Below are 24,802 nucleotides of genomic sequence, written 5' to 3'. Positions count from 1 at the left end.
TAATTACACTAGATAAACTAATACATATCTTTCTCAAAATTTCTACTTTTCACTTATGAAATTAAAGAAAATACAAAACAACAATATTACAATAAACATAATTTATTTCAATATAAAGGACAATAGTAGAATGTTATTTATTATGAATGTATAATTCATAATAAATTAGAATATTTAAATGATTTCTCTTCCACACCACTTATGAGGTAGAGTTCTATGCGCATTTTTTTAACGTGGTATTCCCTTTGTAGATCTAATCCACCAGTATGGGCATTTATTTAGGTAACAATGGTCAATAATCGCAAATGAATCAGACAATACCACTGTTAGTTTCATAGTCATGATTATATTCATTCTTTGTACTTATTCTGTTTTATGTTACATCCTCTTTATCGACTTTCTCTGGGCCATTCTTTAACGGTCTAAGTTATATGGACATCATTACCACAAGTAACATTGGTAATAAATAACTGCAAATGTATCATCTTTTTTCAAATTGAGGTAGATGTCCATATACTCACCTTATGGCATATATAACAGTATACATCCTGTATCTTTCACCTCATTTACACATGTTTTTATACTTAGGCATCATCTTCATCTCTAATAGCTGTGCATTTAAGATTATAAGCTTCTTGTATGTTTTGTAAATCTGTGTGAGTCTCTGAATATATTCTTCTTACATTAGTAATATCTACATTGTCTCTTATATCATCCATTATCACATTAAATGGCATTTTAGCTGCTAATTTGGTTGCAATTTCTTCTCTATTTGTTTTCAAGAGAAGTAGGTGTTTTAAGGTATTTTTATGTCCAAAATATGTTTTGGTGAAATCTACTTCACATTTTTCACCTTTTTTTTAATTTAATAGTAGCTGGTAGATGTGTTTATCTTTGTTACTTCCTTGAACCTTGATATGCCTTTTACCTGTTGAATTATAGCTTCTTCTCTTGACAAATGAATCCGTTGTGGCTTGCTCCACATAATTTTTCCATATTTCGAATTCCTTAAAGGTGTTTAATTTCAATAACTCCTTCTCAACATTTAAGTTATGAGATGACTATATATGATTAATTAGATTTGCTTTCGTTGTAGTATGTTGGCATAACTTACACGTGTACAGTGTTTTTGTTACATCGGTATCTTCATTATAGCAGGATGATTTGCTTTGGATCCATGCTATTTCAATCCTGCTGATCCATTTGTTTGCTGCTGTATTCGTTTTCTCGAGTAACACTTTTAAAAATGAATGCACTCTTCAGATTTGATGCAGATTTTTTTTCTAAAACATAAAATTATCGTCAGATCCAGCACGAAAGTCAAAAATTAAAAATGTTTGCAAAAATTTACTTGAATCAATTCTCTTGATATGGACATTCAAATTAGAGCGGGTTGGTCATATACATATAGAGCATTTTTCAAAATAGAAAAGCTTTTTCTGTTCCAAGTTTTATCCTTCCATAGAAATTTGATTTACCTATTTAATTACTTAATTCTATTAACATTGTAATATATCACAAAGCAATATATATAGAAAAAAATTAGTGTATATAATAAAATAAACTAAATATTAAAATCAAAAACTAATTAAACATCTAAAATTATAAAAAAAAGAAAGACTAATTAAGTAATAATTTAATTACCAAAATTTAGCGTTTGCACTCGAATTATTATAAGCACACCTTCTCCCACTCAGAACACAAAGCGAAATGCACCCCATAGAGTAAGAGAGATGCAACTCAATAGGGGACTGGCGCAAAGTTTTCCTTTGCCCAACATCCAGAGGGCGCCATAAAGGGCCATTCAAGTAATTTGATTGGTCAATTTGAATCTCCATTATAGGCAACCGTAAGAAAAATATTTTACTGTGAAGACATTTAATTGGCTCTTTAATAATGTTTAGCACGTGACAGCCTTGATGTCATGTTTAATTGACCAACAAATAAAAAACAATTTTTTCCTGAAATAAATTTATTAAATAAAATTCAATTAAATATAAATATATTTAAAAATAAATAAATATAAATATAATCTGTAAAAATAGATAAATATAAATATAATCTATAACAATAAATATAAATATATAATGTAAATTTATCTACAAAATATAAATATAATATAAAAATAAATATATCTATAAAATATAAATATTATATACATATATATAAAACTGTAAGCAAAAATCTTTGGTGCATTGCAAACCAAAATTATCTCTTCCGTCTTTTTTCTTTTTCAAATTTGTTTAGTGCCATCAATTTAATAGGATCTATCAGAGTTCTGTCTTTTTGTTTTCTTATACTAAAAGCAAACTTTGAGTCTTTCCCTCTTAATATTCTGTTCAACTGTTTATTTCAAACTGTTTTACTCAAAAGTATATAGCATACCTTGGACTACCTTCGCGGATCTTAGCATAGCGAATAAAACAAGTAATATGTTAAAGGTAGCAATATCTACATGTTTTAGTGTATTCCCAAATGTTACCAAAATTACCCCCACCTACAAATCTTCTAACCGTATTCGTATCGGATATAACAGTTTGGAGAGCATAATTGGCAACGCCGCACGTCTCCGATCGTAGTAAATTGGTAAAATTAGCTACTTCTTTTCTTTACTAACAATATAACCTATAATTAATGTGTAGTGTTTTTCAATTTTCGTTCTAAACTTTATACTCAAAATATAGAAATAATCTGCCTATTCTTTGACTTAATATTAAATCATTGTTATGTCATCGTAATGCTAAATCTGACGATCAAGGGTATTTTAGCTGGTTTGTGTCAATGAATTCTATAGAAAAAAATAATTTATCTGGCGTCAAAGAAGGACAAATTCGATGTATATTTTTCTGCGAATTTCATCATACTGCAGGTCCTATTATTTCATGTCAGGTACATATTTTGATTAATGGTAGGTTTATATATATCATTCCGTTTTGTGGTAGTTTCCAGAACATTTTATATCTAAAGAACTCTTTGACAGTATAAGCGTATATATTATCACAAAAGCAGAACTTCAAAAGAGTACTATTACTGTGTAAGAATGTATTAATTAAAAATTTAAACATTTTGTAATTAAAACAAGTCTTTTTATTAGTACTCTTCAAGATTTTAAATTTCTTGGATTCCCAGTAAGAATCGATAATAAAAATTATGCAAGAAATGCATTTCATTTTAATTTGTGTTTTGTATGTGATAGCGATGCACGAACTGTGCAATATGAATCTGTTGTTACAAAACTATCAGAATACTTAATGTCTATGGAAATAGAAAGCTCATTTTTATCAATTGGACAGTCCAAAGAAAAGTTATCACCACTTTTGGAGAAAGTAATGGAAGATTTGAATACAAAGGGTATGTTTGTTATTAGACTTTATATTGCTATTATACTTAGTGGTTTTAGGGGAGTGTGCTTTGTTGCAAGGACCAATTGCAACACATCTAAAGGTTTGTCAAATTAGAAGTGATCCTAATCCAGTACTTGACCACCAAGTACCAATATTTATAAAGGAATTACCTCCTAACCAGTGGGATTTGACCACTCAGCAAGTAACACCTTATATAAATGGTTTCAATCATATTGCTCGTATAGCTTCACTGTCAGATGTGGATAATAATTTAGTCAAGGCTTGTGTACAAAATTTAGTATACTATAAAGTAGTGGCATTGGTTCCGTTATTCCAGTATTCAAATATTTATTGTACTACTCCCAAACTAAGAACACTAGCGCAGGATATTGATCTACAAGTATGTATAATAAAAATTAACTTAACAATATAAGTTTTATAAATAAATTAGGACTATTAGGAAAGATTAAACTACAAAAATGGTACTAAATATTTTTTTTTTCATTAAAATTAATTATGTATAAGTTATATACTGTTAATAATTATTATATATGGTTCTTTTTTAGTCCCATCAAACACTTAGCATCACATTCCATAGCGTGAATGCAGTTTTGTGATTTTTTTGTCACTTCATTCAATTTTTAATTTTAAAAATTATTTAATCTTAATTTACTTTATGAAGGATTTACAATGGACTCAATCCATTGATTTTTTCATTTCTAATTCATATATAATCCAAATAATGAGCTTGTATGTGGTTTAAAACTGTTTTAGAAGAAAATTGAGTGAAACAATTGTGATAGACGTTTACTCTCATCACTATAAACATCACACTATTTTTGATGAGCTTGAGTTGCATTTTTCTTCTTTGGAAAGTGAAAAAGGAATATACGACGAAAAGGGCTTTCGGCAACATTTCTTGGTTACACTTTCAATTCTTTGCCAATATGTGAGCTTTCAAAATTAACCTTATTCTGGTAAATTCCTGCTCACTTCTCTGTAATCCAATATGAAATTGTTTCGCATAACCAAAATGTATTTTAATTCACGTTGTTTTTCAGAGAAGATGTTTGCAATATGTAGCAAGGTGTAATCGACAAATTCCAAATTTAAGAGACGTTTTCCGAACATATGCTGCCATGACTAGGGGAACGACCATTAAGGATATTTGTAATAGATTTAATATGGCTAATATGCGGATCAATGAACGAAAGCTAGTACAGTTTGGAGTGCTAGAAGGTTTGATTCGAAGGGTTCACAAGTACCCAATTGCTCTAGGTGATAATACCGATTTGCAGAAAACCTTCACTGGTAATTTCAATATTGATGAAATATGCTGTGCAGCTGGTATCACAACTCAGCAATTAGAGGAGAAATTGGAGAAAGATCCAAATATTATTTTGTTACATAAATAATATATTAGTTATAGATTAATTGTGTATTTTATTCAATAAAATATTGAATTAAAAACAGCTTTAAATAAAATGAGTAACAATTAAGAATATATGTAGTAGGTTGAGTAAATCAAATTAACTTAACATATTAAAATAAATAACATAATAAAAAGTGTTGATAAGTATTACAAAAATATTTTATGCAGTGGGGGAAGCGGATCTTCTTATTGTGAGCTTTCTTCTTCGTCATAATCAAAAGGTTGTCTCTCAGATGAGCTCCATAAAATATAAATGATTGATGTAGCTATCGCTACGCCCAAATTGATCCAAAATACTATTTTCCATTCGCTTAAACGTTTCTAAAAGAAACGTTTAACATGTTAAATGTTAAGCAGTATTCAAATATTATAGTAAGAAATCAGTTTCATACATTTCTTGTTAACGCTCCGATAAGGGCATTTCCAAAAATTCCACTAAAAGCCCCGATGCCGTTACATATTCCGAACATGATACCTCCGTAGTTTTTCGACAATTCATTGATGTTCGTTGTCATGGTCATATAATAAAACGCTTTAATAGACATCCCAGCAACATATAACCCAATTGCCCATTCTCTGGAACAACCGACATATACTGCTGCTAACGAAAATCCAGCTGCTCCAAGGTTAGCTACAAAATTATTGTTACTTATTCAGAAGAGAGATTATAAAGAATATTATTAAAGTAAATTCAAGGGTGTATTATAAAATACTGCTGGCTTGTATTTTGACTTCTTCAGAACTGAACCAATGTTTAGTTTCACTGTTTTAATTTTTTTTTTGTAGAATATGAAATTCTGTTAAATTTAACCGAAAATATAGCTGCTATACATTTCAATATTAAATCTAAAGACCAAAATTAATAATCAATTATGATCAGGCAATAAATTACAATTTTACTTTCGTTGTTTCTTTTCGATAATAAAATTTTGATTATAAAAGTCTTTAATATTAAATATATCTATAATGAAAGTATTACCTACCATAAATTCTGTGAAGCTTTTGTATCAGGGAACATTTGTGTCAAAGATATTTATTTTGGATATATTATTGATCTTATACAGTAAATTATTTATATCTGAACTAGAAGGGTTTATTGAAGACAATGATAGTGAAGGCGAAACTATAATTATTGATAAACTTTGAAGCATCGTGGACTAGGACTGGTCTTAAAAATTCTGAAGCTAAGATGAACCAGCGGTGTTGCAACTATAGTAAGCAACTGTATTTTCATCACGTGTTAAATATTGAAAAATCAACTAGATTGCATGAAAATTGATCTCAATATAAGGGCCCTTTCAGTTCTTAAACAAAGATTCAGCGGTTAGGGACGCAATTTTTTTTTAATACGGGTTTGATGGTCGTTATTAAATTAGAAGAGTAAGAGACAATTTTTGCTGGATAAATTAGTATCAGATTGAAATGGCACTAAAACATCTTTATAGGAATGTCTAATATATGTTATGAAATTACTATGTACTAATTGATAATTATTGCATAGAGACCAAGTACAGAAAGTTGCTTAATATTGCATTAATTTTTGCAGCCTTCCTTTTTTAGTGATATAGATATTATTTCCAAGAGCTTTTAAAGAGATATGATACATAGAATAGAAAGTGCACTGGTGAAATTATGTTGTTAAGTAAACACTAATGAGGCAGTTGTTTGAGGTTATTAATTGTAAATTACTAACTATTTACAGTTGAAATTACTTAGTTTTATGTTATCAAAATATATATTAGTTACATATTCTATTTGTTATTAAATATTTTTTATTTTGATAGATCCAAATTGGCAAGGTGTACCAGGCAAATTCCAGTTAAGGAATGTTTTCCGAATATATGGTGCAATAACTAGAGAAATGCCCACTAAATACGTTTCTAACAGACTCATTATTTATATAATAGAATTTCATTGCTTTTCCCGTACAGATTAACTTTATTTGCATTACAGTAATCCCTCGTTATGCGCGGCGGCGTTTACGTTCCGATAAAGATTGCAGTGGTTGGCGAGAGATCCTTACATGGACGGATTTAGAGGAGAAAAGCATGTAATTTTGTTAGATTTATAGTTTAAATTATTTGTCTATTCATTAATGAAGGTAAATCTATGTATATAATGTACTATGTACGTAAATATACAATTTTTACTTATACTTATTTAGTTGCTAGTAGAAACATAAAATAACGAAAAACCGAAAAAGTTATATGTACTTAGAAAATACAAATATAACAAAACAAAGTTTATTTTATTTATATTATGCTGGCTGTTTCATTATTTCCTAAATATTTGTCTGTGCTTCTTTAAACGGTGGTAATAAACACTTTAGACCATTTTGAAACTTCATACTTCGTTTCAGTGGAGGATCCAGGTCCAAAACCAAATTATGTAGTTCACGAGCAGACGACAAGATCTTATTTATTTTGTCTAAAGTTAAAAACGTAGTTGATTTTTCAAGTAATTCATTTGATTCATTATTTGTATTGCTTTCTAACATTTCAACGAGTTCCTCTTCTATGAGTTAATTGTCATTAGCGGCTAAAACTTCAACATCTGTTGACTGAAAATCTTCAAAACCTTCATCTATATTATGCATAACTTGTAAAATGTTAGTGACTTCGGCTTCTTTGTCCGGCAATGCTGAGATATCGATATCAACTTCCGGCATTAGGTTTTCCCAGCATAAATTTATAGTTGATGGTCTTAAAAAATATTAAATTGTTTCCAACTTCCGTGAACAGTCAACGAAGAATCCGCTTTCATGCATTTTAAGATGTGACTAAAAGTGGGCCTTAGATAATATCGTTTAAAGGTGCTATTATACCCTGATCTAATGGTTGCAGAAGTTCTTTTGGGAGGTAAACATTGCATTTTCACATTGGGGTCAATTAAATTTGAGGTCTCCGGATGTCCGGGGACATTGTCAATTCGCAGATGTAACTTAAATAATACTGGCCTAGCTGCCAAATATGGTTTAATACTAGGCATAGAATAATTAGTAAACCAGCCTGTAAATAGCGTCATCGTCACCCAAGCATTAGGATTTGCTTTCCAAAACACAGGCAGGCAGTCCTTATTTTTATTTTTCAAGGGCCAAAAGGGTAAACAAGCTTCGGCTTCACCATAAAATCACCTGATGCGTTACAACAAAACAAGATTTAATCGGTCCTTAGTTGATCAAAACTGATGAAACCTGAAAAACGGAACCGATGAACAGGAAATAACGATGTAGCGTTGATGCATCACTTGCAGATATCATTTTTAGGCTTCACAGTTTTTTACACTCCCATTAGTACAAAATGTATAACAGGTCTATCTTGATAAATCATTTATGCTGAGTAAAACTTTCTGTGTTTAGTCAAACCCAAACCTTTTATCAAAACATCAGGAGACATCCCGGTTGCCCTTAAACACTTTAGTTCAACTAATTTATTTGCAACTGCACTTCGAATAATAAAGTGGTGACGTCTATCGATGTGGTTTGACCTTTTATGACACCCAAGATTTACAAACAATTTATTAGTCCTCTGATTATCATTAAATAATTTAACATAACTAAAATTGTTAAGTGAGCCGTTAAGTTTCTTAAATATATAGCTTCTTTTGAAGCGTTAGAAACTGCTACTTTCCATAGCTATCCTTCATCTGTTACAATCGGTTGGTTGCAAGGTATCCGTGACAGCTTCTTCAACCTTCTTTTTTTTGGTACCTTTTCCGATTTTGTTAATTCTAGTATGCTTTAGATATTTTTTAAGCAGCAGGTGAATCGCTTTCATCACCTAAAATATCCTTCTTAATTTCATATAGGCTAACTGAAGATTTTTTTATAACTCCCAGTGGAACTGATTTCTGCCCATTATTATATATTTCTGTATTCACTGTTTAAGTAAGCACTATTAGGCTGTTCGAAACGTCGATGCCAAACTTCTCCTGTATTAACTGCTGACAATGAACACTTATCAGCATTCAGTGTGTTTATTTTACAGACTCCTTTCAAATTTGCTGTTCCAACCTGATGCTTATTGAATATTGTATGGCCTAAACAAATCATAGGAACATAGCAAAGCCTACATTTTGCTTTCTTAATCAAAGTCCTGTTCATTCTCTTGGACTAGTAGATCACTCAACGAAAGTTTATACGGTTCAGATTTCTCGGTTTGATTCGATGGGTACCTAATTGTAGTCGGTGAGAATACAGATCTGCAAAGACTCACCGGCGATTTTAATGTTGATAATATATATTGTGCAGCTGGTGTTAAAATCTAGCAATTCAGGGAAAATTTGTAGAAAGGATAAAATATTACTATGGTAGGTTTCAAAGTAATTGTTTATTTATTCAAATGGAGAATACATTAGGCACGGATTTAAATAGCATGAGTAACATTCGTTGATGTATTTCTAAAATGTAGTTGACGTATTAGCATATTAATATAAATGATTAACAAAAATTAGTGAAATAAAATTAATATCATAAATAAATTTTATGCAGTGGAAGAATTAGTTTACTTATTGTGGATTTTCTTCTTCCTCGTAATCAAAAGGTTGCCTCTCAGATGAACTCCATAAAATATAAATAATTGATGTAACCACAGCTACCCCAAAATTAATCCAAAATACTATTTTCCATTCGCCTAAACGTTTCTGGAAATAACGTTTAACATATTAAATGTTAAGCAGTATTAAGAAACTAACTTCGTACATTTTTTGTTAGAGCACCAACGAGGGCATTTCCAAAAATTCCACTGAGCGCACTGATACCGTTACATATTCCGAACATGATACCTCCATAGTTTTTCGACAATTCATTGATGTTCGTTGGCAGGGTCATATAATAGAATGCTTTTATACACATACCAGCTACATATAAACCAATTGCCCATCCTCTGGAACAACCGACATATACTGCTGCTAAAGAAAAACCAGCTGCTCCCAAGTTAGCTACAATAAAAGTTTCTGATTAGTTCTTTAGAAGTAAGAAATATAGAATTAATGAATGAATGAATTATGTTAATACAAGTGTGTATTATGAAAATACTGGTTTGTAATCCAAATTTTTGTTGAGTTGATTATTATATGCTGTTTATAACCGGTCAATTGAAAAGTCCCCGGTCTACCATAGTAAAACACATTTTTTTGGCAAAATAATTTTTTTTATTCAACATAATTCCCTTCAAAGGTGATACACTGATTATAGCGACCCTCCAACTTTTTCTTTGTTTTTTGCTTCAAAATAGGCCTCAATTTCGGCGATCACCTCTTTATTTGACGAACATCTATTCCCAGCGAGCATTCTTTTGAGATCTGGGAACACTGGGGGCCATATATAGAGAATACAGTAGATGAGGAAGCAATTCGAAGCCCAATTCATGCATTTTTGCCGTCGTATTCTATGACTTGTGACACGGTGCATTGTCTTGGTGAAGCAGCACTTTCTTTTTCTTCAAATGCGGTTTTTCGACGATTTCGCCATTCAAACGGTCCAATAACGCTATGCAATAGTCGCTGTTGATGGTCCTTTATTTTTCAAGATAGTCAATGAAAATTATTTCATGCGCATCCCAAAATACAGACGTCATAACCTTGCCAGCCAACTGTTGCGTTTTCCCACGCTTTGGAGCGGGTTCATCGTGTGCAGTCCACTCGAATGACTGTCGATTGGACTTCGGAATGAAACGATGGAGCCATGTTTCATTCATTGTCACATATTACCACAAAAATTTGGGTTTATTATGCTTGATCATCTTCAAACACTGCTCCGAATCATCAACTCGTCGTTGTTTTTGATAGTAGTTAATATCTTTAGAGTGTCTGCTATTTCATTCAATTTCAATTTACGGTCATTCAAAATCATTTTGTGGATTTTTTAAATGTTTTCGTCGGTAACAATCTTTTTTGGGCGTCCACTGCGTTCATCGTCTTCGGTGCTCATTTCACCACGTCTAAACTTAGCATACTATCCTTGATGGTTGATTTTCCTGGGGCAGTGTCCGGAAACTCGGCATCAAATTTTTTCTTCAACTATATTTTTTCCTTTCAAAAAGCAATATTTTATTAACACGCGAAATTCCTTTTGACTAAAAATGTTATAATTCACAAATTAACAGTCAACAGCTGTCAAATTTATATACGCATCTTTTGGGAGTTAGGGCTAACTAAAAAACATATGGATTGCCAGGCCGGGGACTTTTTTACTGAATTCTTGGGAAAATTGATAAAAACGATAACTAGAAATTATTATATTAGACATAAAACAATGATAATTAATTATGTTAAAGCTATAAAATACAACTTCGCTTTTGTCGTTTTTGATCTTTGATCGTTATACATAGTCTATCTAAAGTTATTTTGTACTTATGTCATCAAGATGTTTAATATATTGCCTGCTGCAATTTGTAAATTCGTTTTAGAATTAGACAAGATTTTCCTTTGATTTTATTCTAGTTAAAAACAGACACAATGCTGTGTGATAAGTTCGAACGTGTAATCGAACTAGTTTGACAAAGTCGTCCGATTATCAAATGTATGCAAAATTCTTTAAAACAATAGTGATAAGAGGTTATAAATCGGAAAACGATATTTTAATGCTTTGCTTATTTTGGTAAATTTCAAATTATTGCTTATTATTACTCTGATTGAAAATTCCGAAGCCAGACAGAACAGATTGCGTCTCTAATCGGATACTGTGAACAGAACGAGGTAATAGAGGCTCTTTTGACACTAAAATTCGTTAGAGAGGTAAGCATTTTTACTGTTAAATATTAATTTGTTGCGATTTTTATTGAACATATTTTTTAGTGTGTAGAAGCTGAATATTAGTATGGACACGTTCACTGAAATATCTCAAAAAATGAAAAATATCATCAAGATCAGTTTGATGTTAGCCCTATCATAGATTAGATATATGATATGTATAAATACAGTGAGTAGTTTTTCAATACAAACATAACTTAATACAATTATTTCAAAGGAAACTGTTAGTCTGAAAAGTATCGAAGAGATCTAATGGAACCTCCGGATATTGCTTTTACAAGAATACAATTTTTAAAAGCATATAATGAATTGAAGGAAGGCTTATTACTTCAATTTACGTATTTAGATGAGACATGGATATTTCAGAATGGGACCAATATATGCAATGGTCACTCATGGCAAGATGATAATAAAAATAGTTATGACAACAAAAGATGATGGAAAAAGGTAAACGTTGGAATAACAATTCATTAGGTGTTATTAGTCATAACATTTATTAATAATTCATTACAGGTATATTGTACTTCATGCTGGAAACATGAATGGTCAGGTCAGATACATTGAAGAAGAAATTGACAAATGACGGAATTGTGAACAAATGTTAGATAGATTGGAAATTAACACTTTAGTTATTCACTTGAATGAAACTTTCTGCATATGATATGATTTAATGCTGCGAATATCTAATGATGAGGGGTGATGAGAGTGAAATCAAGTAAAGGTGAGTATATAATTAATATATAATAACTGCAGGAAATGTTATTGTAGAGTGTGAAAGATTTATGTGCGCAGATATGTGTATAATTGTTCAGTTTATATATATGTGCAATATACATGGTTAAAATGTATCGGTGGCGAAAGAATAGTAACTGTTTCGCAGATATGTCAAATACATTAACAAAAATGCAGTGATTAAATTTAGTTTTATCAAGAAAGATCTATGCAGGTATTAATAGAACAAATGAAGGAGAAATATAGTGATATCAAAATACCTTTACAAGGAAATACTGTACCGACGGACACAACAATAACATGTATTACTTGAATATACAATTGTTAAGTAGGTGGAGTAGGCCTCCAGGGGATACAATTACAAACTCGCCTAGAACTCTAACTCACACGTAGTATGGAAAAGAGTTCAATGACAATATAATCAAACACAACCCTAACCTACAAACTATCATAACTGTGTACTTATGTGTAGTTTTAAGTCCTTTGATAATATATGTATTCGATTTATTATACTGTCTATACTGTCAAAATGAATCATTTTTGATAATAATAATTTTGTTTAATTATTTTATTTAGATTAGAATGTTGTATATCAAATCCAAAATAAACTAAAACTCAGAGTGGATAGGGCAACATTGCGACGTTTTGATGTCACATATTTAGATGACGTATGTACAAAATAACTTTGGATAGATTGTATTAGGTGCTTGCATATATTTTCATAAGTGATATCTACTGGTGAAAAAGCGTATTATTGATTAAGTATTAATGTAAATGGCTCTTAGATGCTCTAATCTAAAGGATAAAAATAATTATGTTCTCTACATAACATAACAGTTTTCCATATAATATTATTGAGTTATTCATTGTATGCAAACATTAATCAAGAAATGTTTAGCATTTTTTGCATTTTAAACATTTATATAATTACATGCCAGAAAACTAATCCACTGTTTGAGTCACCTCACTCATCACATATCATAGGCTGACCTAAACACACTGTTTTCTTTTGAACAACTAGAATCATTCCCGCGATATAACCTTCCATCCAAAGTATCGACTAAAGGGTAGGTGGTAATTATACTATAAGAACAGTTTATGATCGTAGCAAAATTATTTGAGTATCGCCTGTACTTTCGTCCGCCGGTTTGCCGTTGATTATTTTTTGAATTGCTTTATTCTTATCCGAACTGCCATGGTACAGCCTGTAAGGAATTCCTTTCTAAATGTTGGTGATTCCAAATCTCAATAGTTTACGGTTGAGCAAATGAGCTACCGGAATCTGCTTTTAGTTGCCATAAACACTGAACTGTAAGCTTTTGTCCAAATTCCAATAGTCCAAGAAGACTATGTTAGTTCACAGTCTGCCTTTGGTAGCCACGAAGTGTGATGCTAGTGCAAACCTTGATTCCGTTTAAATTTTAAAAAATGTCTTAAAGTCTCCTTTTTACCAACGAGAGTTTATCTGGACTGGACCTACTCTTTAACGTGGGCTTCGAACCGCGGCCCTCGGCATTAAGCCTACCGATTGGACAGTAACCAACTTAGAAATCATTATAGAAGACATCTGTTCTTCCCCATCCTGGTTACTGACGTGACTGGGATGATTATTCTCCGTCGGATTTTCCACTGTTGCCTATAAAGCTATTTACAGTTACGATCACAAACGTAAAGTACATCCATGCCCCAGCGGGATTCGAACCCCTGAATATCACAACAGTACGAGGACCGTCCTTGACTACTGCGACGACGAAGCCGGCGACTCCGGTTAACTGAGTGAATTCAAAAGAGAATAGCTTATGACTTTTGCGGAATTCTACCGACTGCGCTTGTTATAAAATATGTATGGTTTAAAGACAAAAAATTCTAAATTCAAAATTCCTTTTAAAACTACAAATAGTAAGTTGCACGATTGAGCCACACGTTCCATTAATAAAATATCAAAATGAATATTAATTTGAACTCCAATTTTTGCAGGACAACCATTCGTCAGGCGGCATTACACCTACAAGTACTCTACTATAATTTATATATTGAGGTCGCTGGTTGCGAGCGTCTATTAATATAATATAATTCATATCACGTATTATGATGAGCATAGATTTGTAATTGTCATTAGATGTGTAAAGGTCAAGTCTATAATTTTTATTGATTTTAGTTTGTATTAGATTGTCTTAAAATTGTAAAAAATAGATTGTGTTATTCTAAAAATTATTAAACTTCTCCAGGTATCTCACGATGGTTCCATTAACTGCGCGAGCAGTGATTTATCAAATTCATTTGAGATCTGAGTCGGTTTTTGTCAAGAATATATCTTTCCATTGCTTTGTATGTTCGCTTATACAACTGTTAAGGCTTCTAGTATTCTTCTAGAATCATATGGTTTGAGAATTAACGAAGAAAAGACCAAAGTATTGATAATTGACTGAACGCAGGTTATGGTATTTCACGCTGATTTGAAAGAAGGAAGCAGCATCTATTACCAAACGAATAAGTCGAATCGGCCAAGCTATATATGCTTGTGCTACTCTTTTGATATTTAATAGTGCGACTAAAATCCGGCTCTTTTAAGTGTATATCTTGCTAATTCTTCTGTATGACTTGGAAATTGTTACAGTCTGATATCTGTAAGCTTGGAACTTTTAAATGACAGGCTTAAGGAAAATTTTACACGTTTCTCCTTATTCGTTTAATATGTGACAGTTGTCTTGAGATGTAGTTTGTAATGGTTTGGATATGCTTGTCGAATGAAAAATTAGCGAATTCCATACAAACTTCTGAAATCACAGTTAAAAGGAAACAATTAACAGCTCTTATTTGCATAATTACATATTTTTTGGCATTAATCAATTTAGATCAATAAAGTCAATTTATTATGTGTTGGATGTATTTTCTACTTGCAATATTTGGTGCTTTGTGTCTTTCCTGTCATAAACCTGAGATGAATTAATTTGAAATTAATGCTAAAAATGTACAGAAAAATTCTAAATAAGAAACTTTATGATTACCTTTAATACACTGTTAAATTGTCACCCGAATTATTTTTATTACTATAATTTCTTCAGATAAGTCCTCCAGATACCAAATTCAACCATTTTTTAATATTTAAAGGAGAATATGTTTTTTTATGGATCTGAAAAAGATGTTCCAAAATGTGTGAATGACTGAGAACATTTTCGTTTTGTGAAATGAGAGGGCAGATGATCTTGGAAAAGCGGACACATTAATTTGTTGTTACTACTAAAAATGTAAAATGTTTAAACTCTTTATGGTCTATAATTGTTTATAATAGTTTTTGATCTGAACTTGCCTTTATTCTTTCATGGTTCCAAGAACAAGGTTTTAATAGTCACTCACTTTTTATGTATATAAAAAATTACACATTGATAGTCGATATACGCACAGCAGAAATATTGAATCTGCTATATAAAAGGTAGAGTTGGCATCTCGAACGTTTGTATGAATCGAATTGACAGATATGGCTGGTTACTTGCTACTTGTGCTTTTCAATTTATTTAATTCGATATATTTGTCTTTTTGAGTTCATTCATTAGAGTTCATTTTCACAGTTCACCAAATATTATATTCAGCATTACGCGCTGTAGCCTTGAAAAAGACGGCAAGGGTTTCGATTAGCATGTTAATATAATGTTTATAGTTTGAGTTACTTAAAGCAACGAATACATGAAAGGAGGATATTCGTTTGATGATTTAAGAAAGTTGATTACTAAACCAGCACCTTTCATATTAGAGTCTACTATTTAAAATATGTTTATAACTTACAAAATGTTCCAAAAAATCTGCTGAAGGCTAATGGACTCATAAACTTCATTGAATTGACAATATAATTTCCGGTAATGCTCAGTATGATGGAACAACTCCACAGTGCTATAAAGGGGACCGCGCTGTACAAGCCATTCTTCGATATTTCAAACTGAAGGATTTCTTTCATGTAGGTGGGCAGATAGGTTACCAAAGTGAAAAAAATGTAATTATGTCCAAACTGACCGGCAATATTTGCCCAATACGGTACATTGCTCAGAATTGCTTTCCACGGTGTCTTCAGACTTCTCTTCACAACTGAAAGTGATAATTTGTGTATTTCTATATATTATTTAAATGTTATTGATTGAAATTATCACTAGATGCTTTCTAAAATAAATAAGGCTTTTTCAAACTAATACATTATTGTAATAGTGTTAATAGCGTAATCTATTGATCATTACTTGAGTAAAATAATAAAATTATGTGAATATTGAGATTGCCAAAATTAGACCTTTATTTACAGCATAATTATATTGATGTTCTAACGTGCTCTGTATATAATTAATTATCTAATTATCATAAATTGTTGACATTCAATTTGTCATGGAAAGCGTCTAAGAGAATCCGTAAAAATAAATACAAAATATAATACAATTAGCAATTAGATTTTTTATGAAAAAGATACAGTAGCTTTCGAAAAAAATTAAGTACATTCATGTATTTTGATCATTTTTTATTTTAAAAGGACCACTATTGTTAATCCGTTGAAACCCAAACAGGAAATTGGAATCTGACGAAGCCGCATTATCGTTTTATTTTATAAAAGTGTTCGACGGACATCAGCAACAGATTCAAATTCAATTAAGCAACAAAAATAATTAATGTTTAAAAACTATTTCGGCCTTCCATGACTATTGTATACATCTGAATAACTACATAACTCTAACTAGAAGAATTGTTATTTTATTAATCAAAATATTAAATCTATCGAATTTAAGAGTTGTTCACATTAATACTTCACATTTTCACTATTAAATATCACCGATCAAAATACATGCAAGCATAAAAACGGAGTATAATGTAAGAGATAAAATTAATTAAAATGTTCTATTTGCTTAAAAATACATCGACTGAAAACTGTACTTGGAAAATTTTCATCTCTCATTAAATTAAACCAGAGAGGTTTAATGGTTCTACATTGATAATTTTTAAAATAAAGAATAATGAACAAGTTGTATTTATTTTTTAATAATAATTAAAAAATGCATTGTTTTTTGTTAAATAAAATAAAATTAATTTGTTATGATTTTAAAGATGGTCGTACGAACAATGATTTTTGATTTGATTGAATATATGTATATATACTGTATGTATATATATTGAATATATATACACCACCTAATATATTTGATTGATATGCTTTGAATATCTAACTGCCGTGATTAGTTTTTAGAGAAAATAGAGGATATAAAACAATCTGTTTATTCGAGCAATCGCTTTTTGTATACTGGCTAACGTAATTATAGTCTATTCAAAATAACAGTGAACTGGCGTCATCAATATGTATCTGTCGCAAATTGTAAATTTAAATAGTAAATAGTCAGACAATAATTTCCGTCTCATTTTATTCTATTTAAAAAAAGATAGTATGTTGTTTAATAAGTTTGAACATCTAACTGAATCAGCCTGCCAAAGTCGTACGGTTGTCAAACGCCTGCAAAATGCTTCAAAATATTAATTATTATAACTAGAAGTTATAAACCAGCAAACGTTGTTTTAACGCTTTGCTTGTTTTGGTAAATTTCAAATCGCTGCTTATTATTATTCTGATTGTCAATGCTGACGCCAGACAGAACAGATTGCATCTCTAATCAGCTACTTCTAACATGAACAAGATAATGGAGGCTCTCTATTGCCAGTAAAATATAATAGAGGGGTAAACGTTTTTATTGAAAATATTTTTAGCATGTTACAGCTGCACTGAATATTAGTATGGACAGAGTCATTGAAATATCTCAAAAAATGTAAATTATAATCTTGGATTCATCGAAAAGGGGAAGTGCACGAAGAAGGTGAGGAATCAAGATCAGCCTGATGTTAGCTTTATTAGAGATCAAATATATGAAATGTATAAAAGCATTGAGTAGTTTTTTCAATATAAACATAATTAAATACAATTATTTCGGAGGAAACTGTTAATCTGAAAAGTATCCATAGAAAGCTTAGCTATATGCAGCCCTTTGAGGGATGTAGACCATTCTTTCTAGACTGTTAGGTAATATAAGATTTAAATGGTGTATAGATAAGCCATGAAGAGGTCGAATGGAACTTTCAGATGTTAGTTTTAAAAAATATAATTTTTTAAAGAATATAATAAAATCAAAGAAGACTTATTACTTCAATATGTGTATTTAGATGAGACATGAATATTCAGAAGCGGATCAATATACCCAATGGTCACTCATGGCAAAATGATAATAAAAATAGTGATAAGACAACAAAAGTTGACGGAAAAAGGTAATTGTTGGAATTACAATTGATTAGGTCTTATTGGCCATAACATTTTTTAAGTGTTCGTTGCAGATATATTGTTATATACAGGAATGCTTAATAACTCTTTCGGTTTGGATAAACTCGATCAGGCACATTGAAGAAGAAATTGACAAATGATGGAATTGTGAAGAAATGTTGATAGATTGGAAATTAACAGCTTAGGAAATTAATTAATATACAATAACTGTATGAAAATTTATTGTACAGTGTAAAAGTTTTATGAGCACAGATATGTGTATAATTCTTCAAATATTCAAGTAATATTGATTAAAATGCATGAGGAGTAAAATACTACTAACTGTTTTGCAAATATGGTGAATGCATATTACTTGATTATATAATTGTTAATTAGGTGGAATAGGCCTCCAGAGGATACCACTACATAAAAAACTCGCCTGTAACCCAAAGACATAGGTGGTATGAAAAAGCTCAATGTAAATACAATAAAACGTATTATTAAGTATAGTTTTAAGTCATTTATATTTTATAATTTCATATTTTAGTATCTTTTAATTTAATAATATAATTTTTTATTTTTAACAGTTTAATTATTTTATTTATATTATAATTTTGTTGTATGTCAAAGCCAAAATGAACTAAAACTCAGAGTTGATGTGGCAACATTGCGACGTTTTGACTCCATCAATTCACATGACGTGAGTTCAGTGTTATTTTGAATAGGTATACATTATTTTTCTCTTAAAACACGTACCCACCCAACATAAAAATAATAAGATCTTTTAAATGTTTCTTTATTGAGTCAATGGCTTTGCTGCAAATATTGATGGAAAAACTGTATCTTGATGCGTATCAATATATTGAAAACTGAGTATATTTAGGGTGTAGAGTCTTTCAATGAGGTGGCTCTGGATTGCTTTGGTGACGTTTTTTGATTTGTTGTCTTTTACTCGGTCACTTTTCGGAACTCGGAACACTCGGAAAATTATAGGATAGAGTATCATGTCCAAAGAGTAAAAATTTAATTGGATTTTTGAAAGAATGCATACGAATATATAATATATAGGAAGATATGACACATAGTATGGAGGACGATGATAAAACAAATGAGGTTCGCTTAGAAGATAAATATAAAAACTGTTCAATGCAGATTTTACTTTGAGAGCTACATAATGATGAAAATCGATTCCCTTCAATCCATATTAAATGATATGGATGTGAACAACATACGGTTCCAGCAGACCACACAACGGATAACATTATGGATTTTTACATTATAGTGATGGATCTAATAAGAATCGATTTTTAAGGATGATATTTTCGATGTTCTCCCACCAGCAATTACAGAAAATCAGTGATCAAAAGGAGTTAAATCTGTTAAGTTATGTAAGTTATGTTATTAATTAGTAGCCATGTTTTCAGGAATGTTTATTTTCAATTAGTTCAAAGGTTACAACAAAATTTGTGTTTATCCTTTTAGTTTGAAGGAAAAAAAAACAACATTCGTTTTATAATAAAAAGCAGACATTTATTGCTTAATATTTAAACACGAAGTCGGTTTGGGGTCGAGGACCATTCTCAAGCCATTTCTTAGTCTCTTGTTTTGAGCCAGGATAATGATGATTGATCTAAGTCTGATCCTCAAAAAATTCATTTTAATGTGATGTGTTTTTATTGTTAATGAATGGCATCCATTTTTAATTCTAATGCTGAAGAACATGATGATAATGTTTCATGAACTTATTGAATAACCTTGTACCTGACAAATTTAAATCATAGCCTAGCGGAATCAAAAGCAATTATAAAATAGACTTACATTTGAAATAAATATGCATTTGTCTTGGAACAGCTTGTAATCAAATTAATTTATTTTAAGTAAAAGGAAGTAGTCTCTATTAGTTTTTTAGAGTTAGTATATTTTATTAATAGGTGAGGCATTTTCAGTTGATGTGTTGTATAACAGAATTTAGAATATTTACCTATATGTTTTTTGAGATATTCTAATTCCTCTTCTGGTAGAAATGGATGTGTTGATGGAAAAGAAAATACAAAAAATAGGTGGAGAATTATATAGACACAGGCAAGACTACTCCACACGTAAAATGCCATTTTCCAACTGTCAGATGCTTCAATTATGATACCAGTGAATATACTGCCTAAAATAGTGCCTAAATTTGTGCCACCATATGCGATTCCACCTAAAAGTGTTCGTTCAAAAGATGGTACCCATGTACTAACAAACGACGACACCGTTGGTAATATTGGACCCTAAAATAAAAGGTAATTTTATTATAAAATTGTTGATTGATAGTTTATGAGTTAATACCTGAGCTAGTCCCAATAATGCTCGTAAAGTTACTGCCACCCAATGTCCACCTTTTATGGTGAAATATGGAAAAATCGATGTAACTAGTGCCGAAGCAAATACGCTCATTCCTAAAACGTATCGACCTCCATATTTGTCTGCTAACCATCCACCGGGTACGTGGCTCAGGATGTATCCGAAAAAGAACGCATATAAGACTAAGGCTTCGGTATTTCTAGGCCATGGGAATTTACCACCCTAATAAAATGAAAATGTTCACAATGATTAATAATTCTTTTGTTGTAATTGATATTATCGACTTATATATACATATGTTTGATTAATCTGTTTTAAACTGCGAATGTTGAAGCTTATGGCTATAACACAGACTATTAAAATACATTTACGTATACAGTTATAGGTGTAATGTATTTTCCATTTATACCAATGCTTTACTTACATTTTAAATACTACAGTGCTAAAACAATTAAGATGTAAAATTGTAATGTTTTTCATTATAAATTCTTATTTCTACCGTCTGGTACTTTTCTTTCTTTTATAAGTATCATGTGCCTTCTCCTATAACATTGGCTATCCGTTAATTTCAAACAAAATTATGTTGTATTTTTTTTGGGAATTTTCAGTTTATCATTTTAGATCGCAGCAGGAAATTATTCTTTTTGCTTTTTTTGCGGTGCATTGTCTTAGTAAAGCAGCTATTTCTTTTTCTTCAAATTCGGCCGTTTTTCGGCGATTTCGTCCTTCAAACGGTCCAATAACGCTATATAATAGCTGCTGTTGATGTGCTCTACGTGTCAGGTCGGGGACTTTACAATTGACCCATTAGTTGAATGCTTATCAGATTTTCAATATCGACCGGATAGAAAAATATAGAGATTTAAAAGAAAATCCAATCCAAATAGATTTATGGTTTATGTATTAGGTTGCACAATGCATGTTAAGTTGTTGATTTTCGCAAGTAATTGGTTTTTCCAGTTCCATGTCGTTGTTTAATACCCACATGATCGACTCACCCATTAGTAATAAAGTGCTGCCTCGTAATGCTAAAAGACAAATTACCGCCAGATATTATTATCGGATATTATTATCGATAGATAGATTATAGATATTATTATCTCGCATCGTAAATTAATTCTCTAAATCGTTTTGCATCTTTACACAGGTAAGATTCTTTTACTGCAAGCTTTTACCAAACCTGTCTAAATCGATGGCCATGCACTGATCCATTACAGACAAGATTAAAATAAAAATAATAAAAATCACAATCACACGTTTTCTGTAACTAAAATGTAAATAGAAGAAAATGTTATCTCTAAAATTCTTGATATCTTCTCGGCTTTTTTTTTGTTTATTTCTTGACAAGCTCGTTGAGATTTTATTTATACAATTAGAGCAACAGCTCAATAGCTAATAATATGTATTTTTCAAATGAGTTAAATATTGGAATTCATAATGTGGAGTACAAGTAGAGTAAATAGAGATTTTTTAATATACTTAAATAATTTTATCAGTTCCCATATGTTCTTCATCCATTCTTTAGTTTCTCTGTTACCAATTAAGTGATATTTTTAGGCATCATATTCTCTTTACCCGTTTTGAAGAATGTTTGACTGTATTGTTTCATTTTAGTATTATATTTTAATTTATTTTTATAAAAAAATAATATTTAGTGTTCTGATATTAGAGGCTTTTCATATTTTTATGTGTTTTTAGCTGACCGATCTTCAATAGCCTGTTTTGATGAGTTATTGAGAAGATTATACCGCGTCAGATTTTATGCTCTTGATAATTTAAACAAATATATATTTCTAGACCTAGAATGCGTTTTAATGAAGTCATTTTAATGCTTTCCTGAATAATCATTTTATATTTGTAATAGTTATTTTAATATACATTTTATATAAGTTATAAATGATTAATTCCTCAATTTCCTCTAATTGAAAACATATAAAAGTTATAGCTACATATTTATATTTTTGCCACAAACAAATCATTCTACAGGCCTTATTATATGCTGGGCTAGTGTACAGAGTTTTCAGTATGTCTAAATCTTATATTTTGAAATTAACATCGTTTATAGAGAACGAGCCAATTTGAATTCGATATTCAGCTCTTTCTTCACATACTTGTTGTTACTTAGTGATTATTGTTGCTTTAGTTTGTTTTTGTGGTTTAATAAATGTGAAAGAAACATTTTCTCAACACAACAGATTCCAAATAGGTTTTAATAATTTATGAAGAATAGTTACATTTCCTCTTAGCAGAGTATAATAAAGAAGGGAATATTAGATGAGGAAAAGCTTACTAGATATATGATGCAGAAGTTAAGAGAAAATTAAAACAAAAATTTCCACATAAAATAATACAAGAAATTAGAGGTTTAATTCTGTACTGTTATTTTGCTTCTATTTATTAACCCAGAGAGACCTAAATATTTAAACACATTATAGATGACTAAAAGATATACTTTACAAAAATAATATGGGATATTTCACATGGTTTTAGCAGTAGTAAAATAATAAATGTATCCTTTATTATCTCTTTCGTCAACGCATTTAACGTATAGGTAACTACTGGATATTTACTTGGCATCAAAAAGGTGAGAGATGTAAATTCGAACATAATTAGTATGTTAAGTATATAGAAAATTTATACTTTAGTACTTTTAGTTGTTGATTTTAATATGAAATTATTGCTTGTTATAAGTCACAAATGACAAACTGTAGATAATCTTTTGTAAGGTTGTAAGGTTGTAAGGTATTGTAAAGTCAGCAAAAAAAGGTGTGCTCGTAACATTTCAGACTGGAAAACTACAAACCCAAATATAAAAGAGCATCCGTAAATAAAAATGCAATTACTAATTACAGTTTAAATATTAAGTCTTTCATCATGTTCTATGTATATTGAATGAAAATTTACAGTATGTGCTTATTTACACATATCATTCACATAGATGTTTTATCAATTTTGAGTAGGCAAGAAGCATGTAGTATACAAAAAGCAGATCAAGAAATTAGTTGAATTGTTTTTTAAGGAAGCAGGTTGTGAGATTTAAATTGAAATGAAATATTTATTGTTATTTGTTACCAGTAAAAGTTGAATTTTTCAATAACCCCTCTCTATATCTGTCTATTTTATATCCAAGTATAAAGTAGTTAACAAAAATAGCTGATATATATATTTTATTTTCATAAATCCTCCTTTCACCAACTAGGGGTTTTTCGGGAATGGACCTACAGTTTAACGCGGGCTACGAACCACGGCATTAAGCCTACCGACGGGCGAATGACCAACTTAGAAATCATCCCAGAAGACATCCGGTCTTACCCAGTCTGGTTAGTGGTTTGACTGGGATCATTTTCTTTGTCGGATTTTGTACAGTATGCGGACAATTACAAATATTAAACCATCATAAGCGCGAAAGAACAAAAACGACACGAAAATTAAATTCGCGACCATGCCCCAGCAGCCGGCAACCAAGCCGGCATAGCTGATAATTAACACTGAGTATGTCAACTCTAGTATTCAATTCAATATTGCGATCTGACAAGCAGCGTCATAATTGACAATAAAACCGTGGAGGTAAATACCAGTGGAGGCTGACCCCGAAATTAAGAGATTAAAATCATTATATCATTTTTAATCTGAGTTAAAGTGTTTAATATGTAGAATCTTACCTCTCTAACTATATTAACTGTTTCGTATTGGGGACATGCCGACTCGGAAATATTAGTTGATTCTGGCGGTTCAACCATTTCGACAATAGCAACATTCAGTACCACCCTCAAATTGTAGCAGTTTTGTAAAGCTAAATGAAGCATAATCACTAATACAAGACGTAGTGGGATTTTTCCACCTGAGATTAAAAAAGTAAAGTAAATAAAACGTCGGGAGCCGTTACTTAGTAAAAATAAACTTACAATAACAATAGCACGATAAAAT

The 24,802-nt window shown here is 30.7% G+C and overlaps 2 protein-coding genes across 3 annotated transcripts; one reads left to right on the top strand and one right to left on the bottom strand.

Moving 5' to 3' along the window:
- The first annotated feature begins 2,611 nt into the window (after positions 1-2,611).
- On the top strand, positions 2,612-4,816 carry Nprl2 (Nitrogen permease regulator-like 2). Of its 2 annotated transcripts, XM_076406934.1 has the most exons (6): positions 2,614-2,889; positions 2,943-3,034; positions 3,095-3,351; positions 3,401-3,744; positions 4,406-4,583; positions 4,643-4,816. In XM_076406934.1, the coding sequence occupies exons 1-6, from the start codon at positions 2,782-2,784 to the stop codon at positions 4,657-4,659; spliced, it is 996 nt and encodes a 331-aa protein (XP_076263049.1). In that variant the 5' UTR covers positions 2,614-2,781; the 3' UTR covers positions 4,660-4,816. The 2 variants fall into 2 exon arrangements, with proteins under 2 accessions (XP_076263040.1, XP_076263049.1); XM_076406925.1 differs by having other exon boundaries at positions 2,612-2,889; positions 4,406-4,816.
- Positions 4,817-9,112: 4,296 nt separating this feature from the next.
- Positions 9,113-24,710, bottom strand: LOC143198012 (putative inorganic phosphate cotransporter). The gene is made up of 6 exons (XM_076406916.1): positions 24,538-24,710; positions 20,861-21,097; positions 20,514-20,802; positions 16,042-16,338; positions 9,476-9,714; positions 9,113-9,417 (listed from the first exon to the last, which is right to left on the bottom strand). The coding sequence occupies exons 1-6, from the start codon at positions 24,679-24,681 to the stop codon at positions 9,283-9,285; spliced, it is 1,341 nt and encodes a 446-aa protein (XP_076263031.1). The 5' UTR covers positions 24,682-24,710; the 3' UTR covers positions 9,113-9,282.
- Between the last annotated feature and the right edge of the window lie 92 nt (positions 24,711-24,802).

The sequence above is a fragment of the Rhynchophorus ferrugineus genome, unplaced genomic scaffold (genome assembly GCF_030347505.1).
Source record: "Rhynchophorus ferrugineus isolate W39M unplaced genomic scaffold, kcgeb_rfMv2 rfM1, whole genome shotgun sequence".
Classification (NCBI taxonomy): domain Eukaryota; kingdom Metazoa; phylum Arthropoda; class Insecta; order Coleoptera; family Curculionidae; genus Rhynchophorus; species Rhynchophorus ferrugineus.
This window is presented reverse-complemented; position numbering and strand designations above follow the sequence as displayed.

Coding starts and splice junctions, on each gene's coding strand:
- Nprl2 (XM_076406925.1), top strand. CDS start 2,782: ATGAATTCTATAGAAAAAAATAATTTATCTGGCGTCAAAGAAGGACAA. Junction 2,890..2,942: donor GTCCTATTATTTCATGTCAG/GTACATATTTTG, acceptor GTTTTGTGGTAG/TTTCCAGAACATTTTATATC. Junction 3,745..4,405: donor CGCAGGATATTGATCTACAA/GTATGTATAATA, acceptor GTTGTTTTTCAG/AGAAGATGTTTGCAATATGT.
- LOC143198012 (XM_076406916.1), bottom strand. CDS start 24,681: ATGCTTCATTTAGCTTTACAAAACTGCTACAATTTGAGGGTGGTACTG. Junction 20,803..20,860: donor CATTATTGGGACTAGCTCAG/GTATTAACTCAT, acceptor CTTTTATTTTAG/GGTCCAATATTACCAACGGT. Junction 16,339..20,513: donor ATATCTCAAAAAACATATAG/GTAAATATTCTA, acceptor TATCACTTTCAG/TTGTGAAGAGAAGTCTGAAG.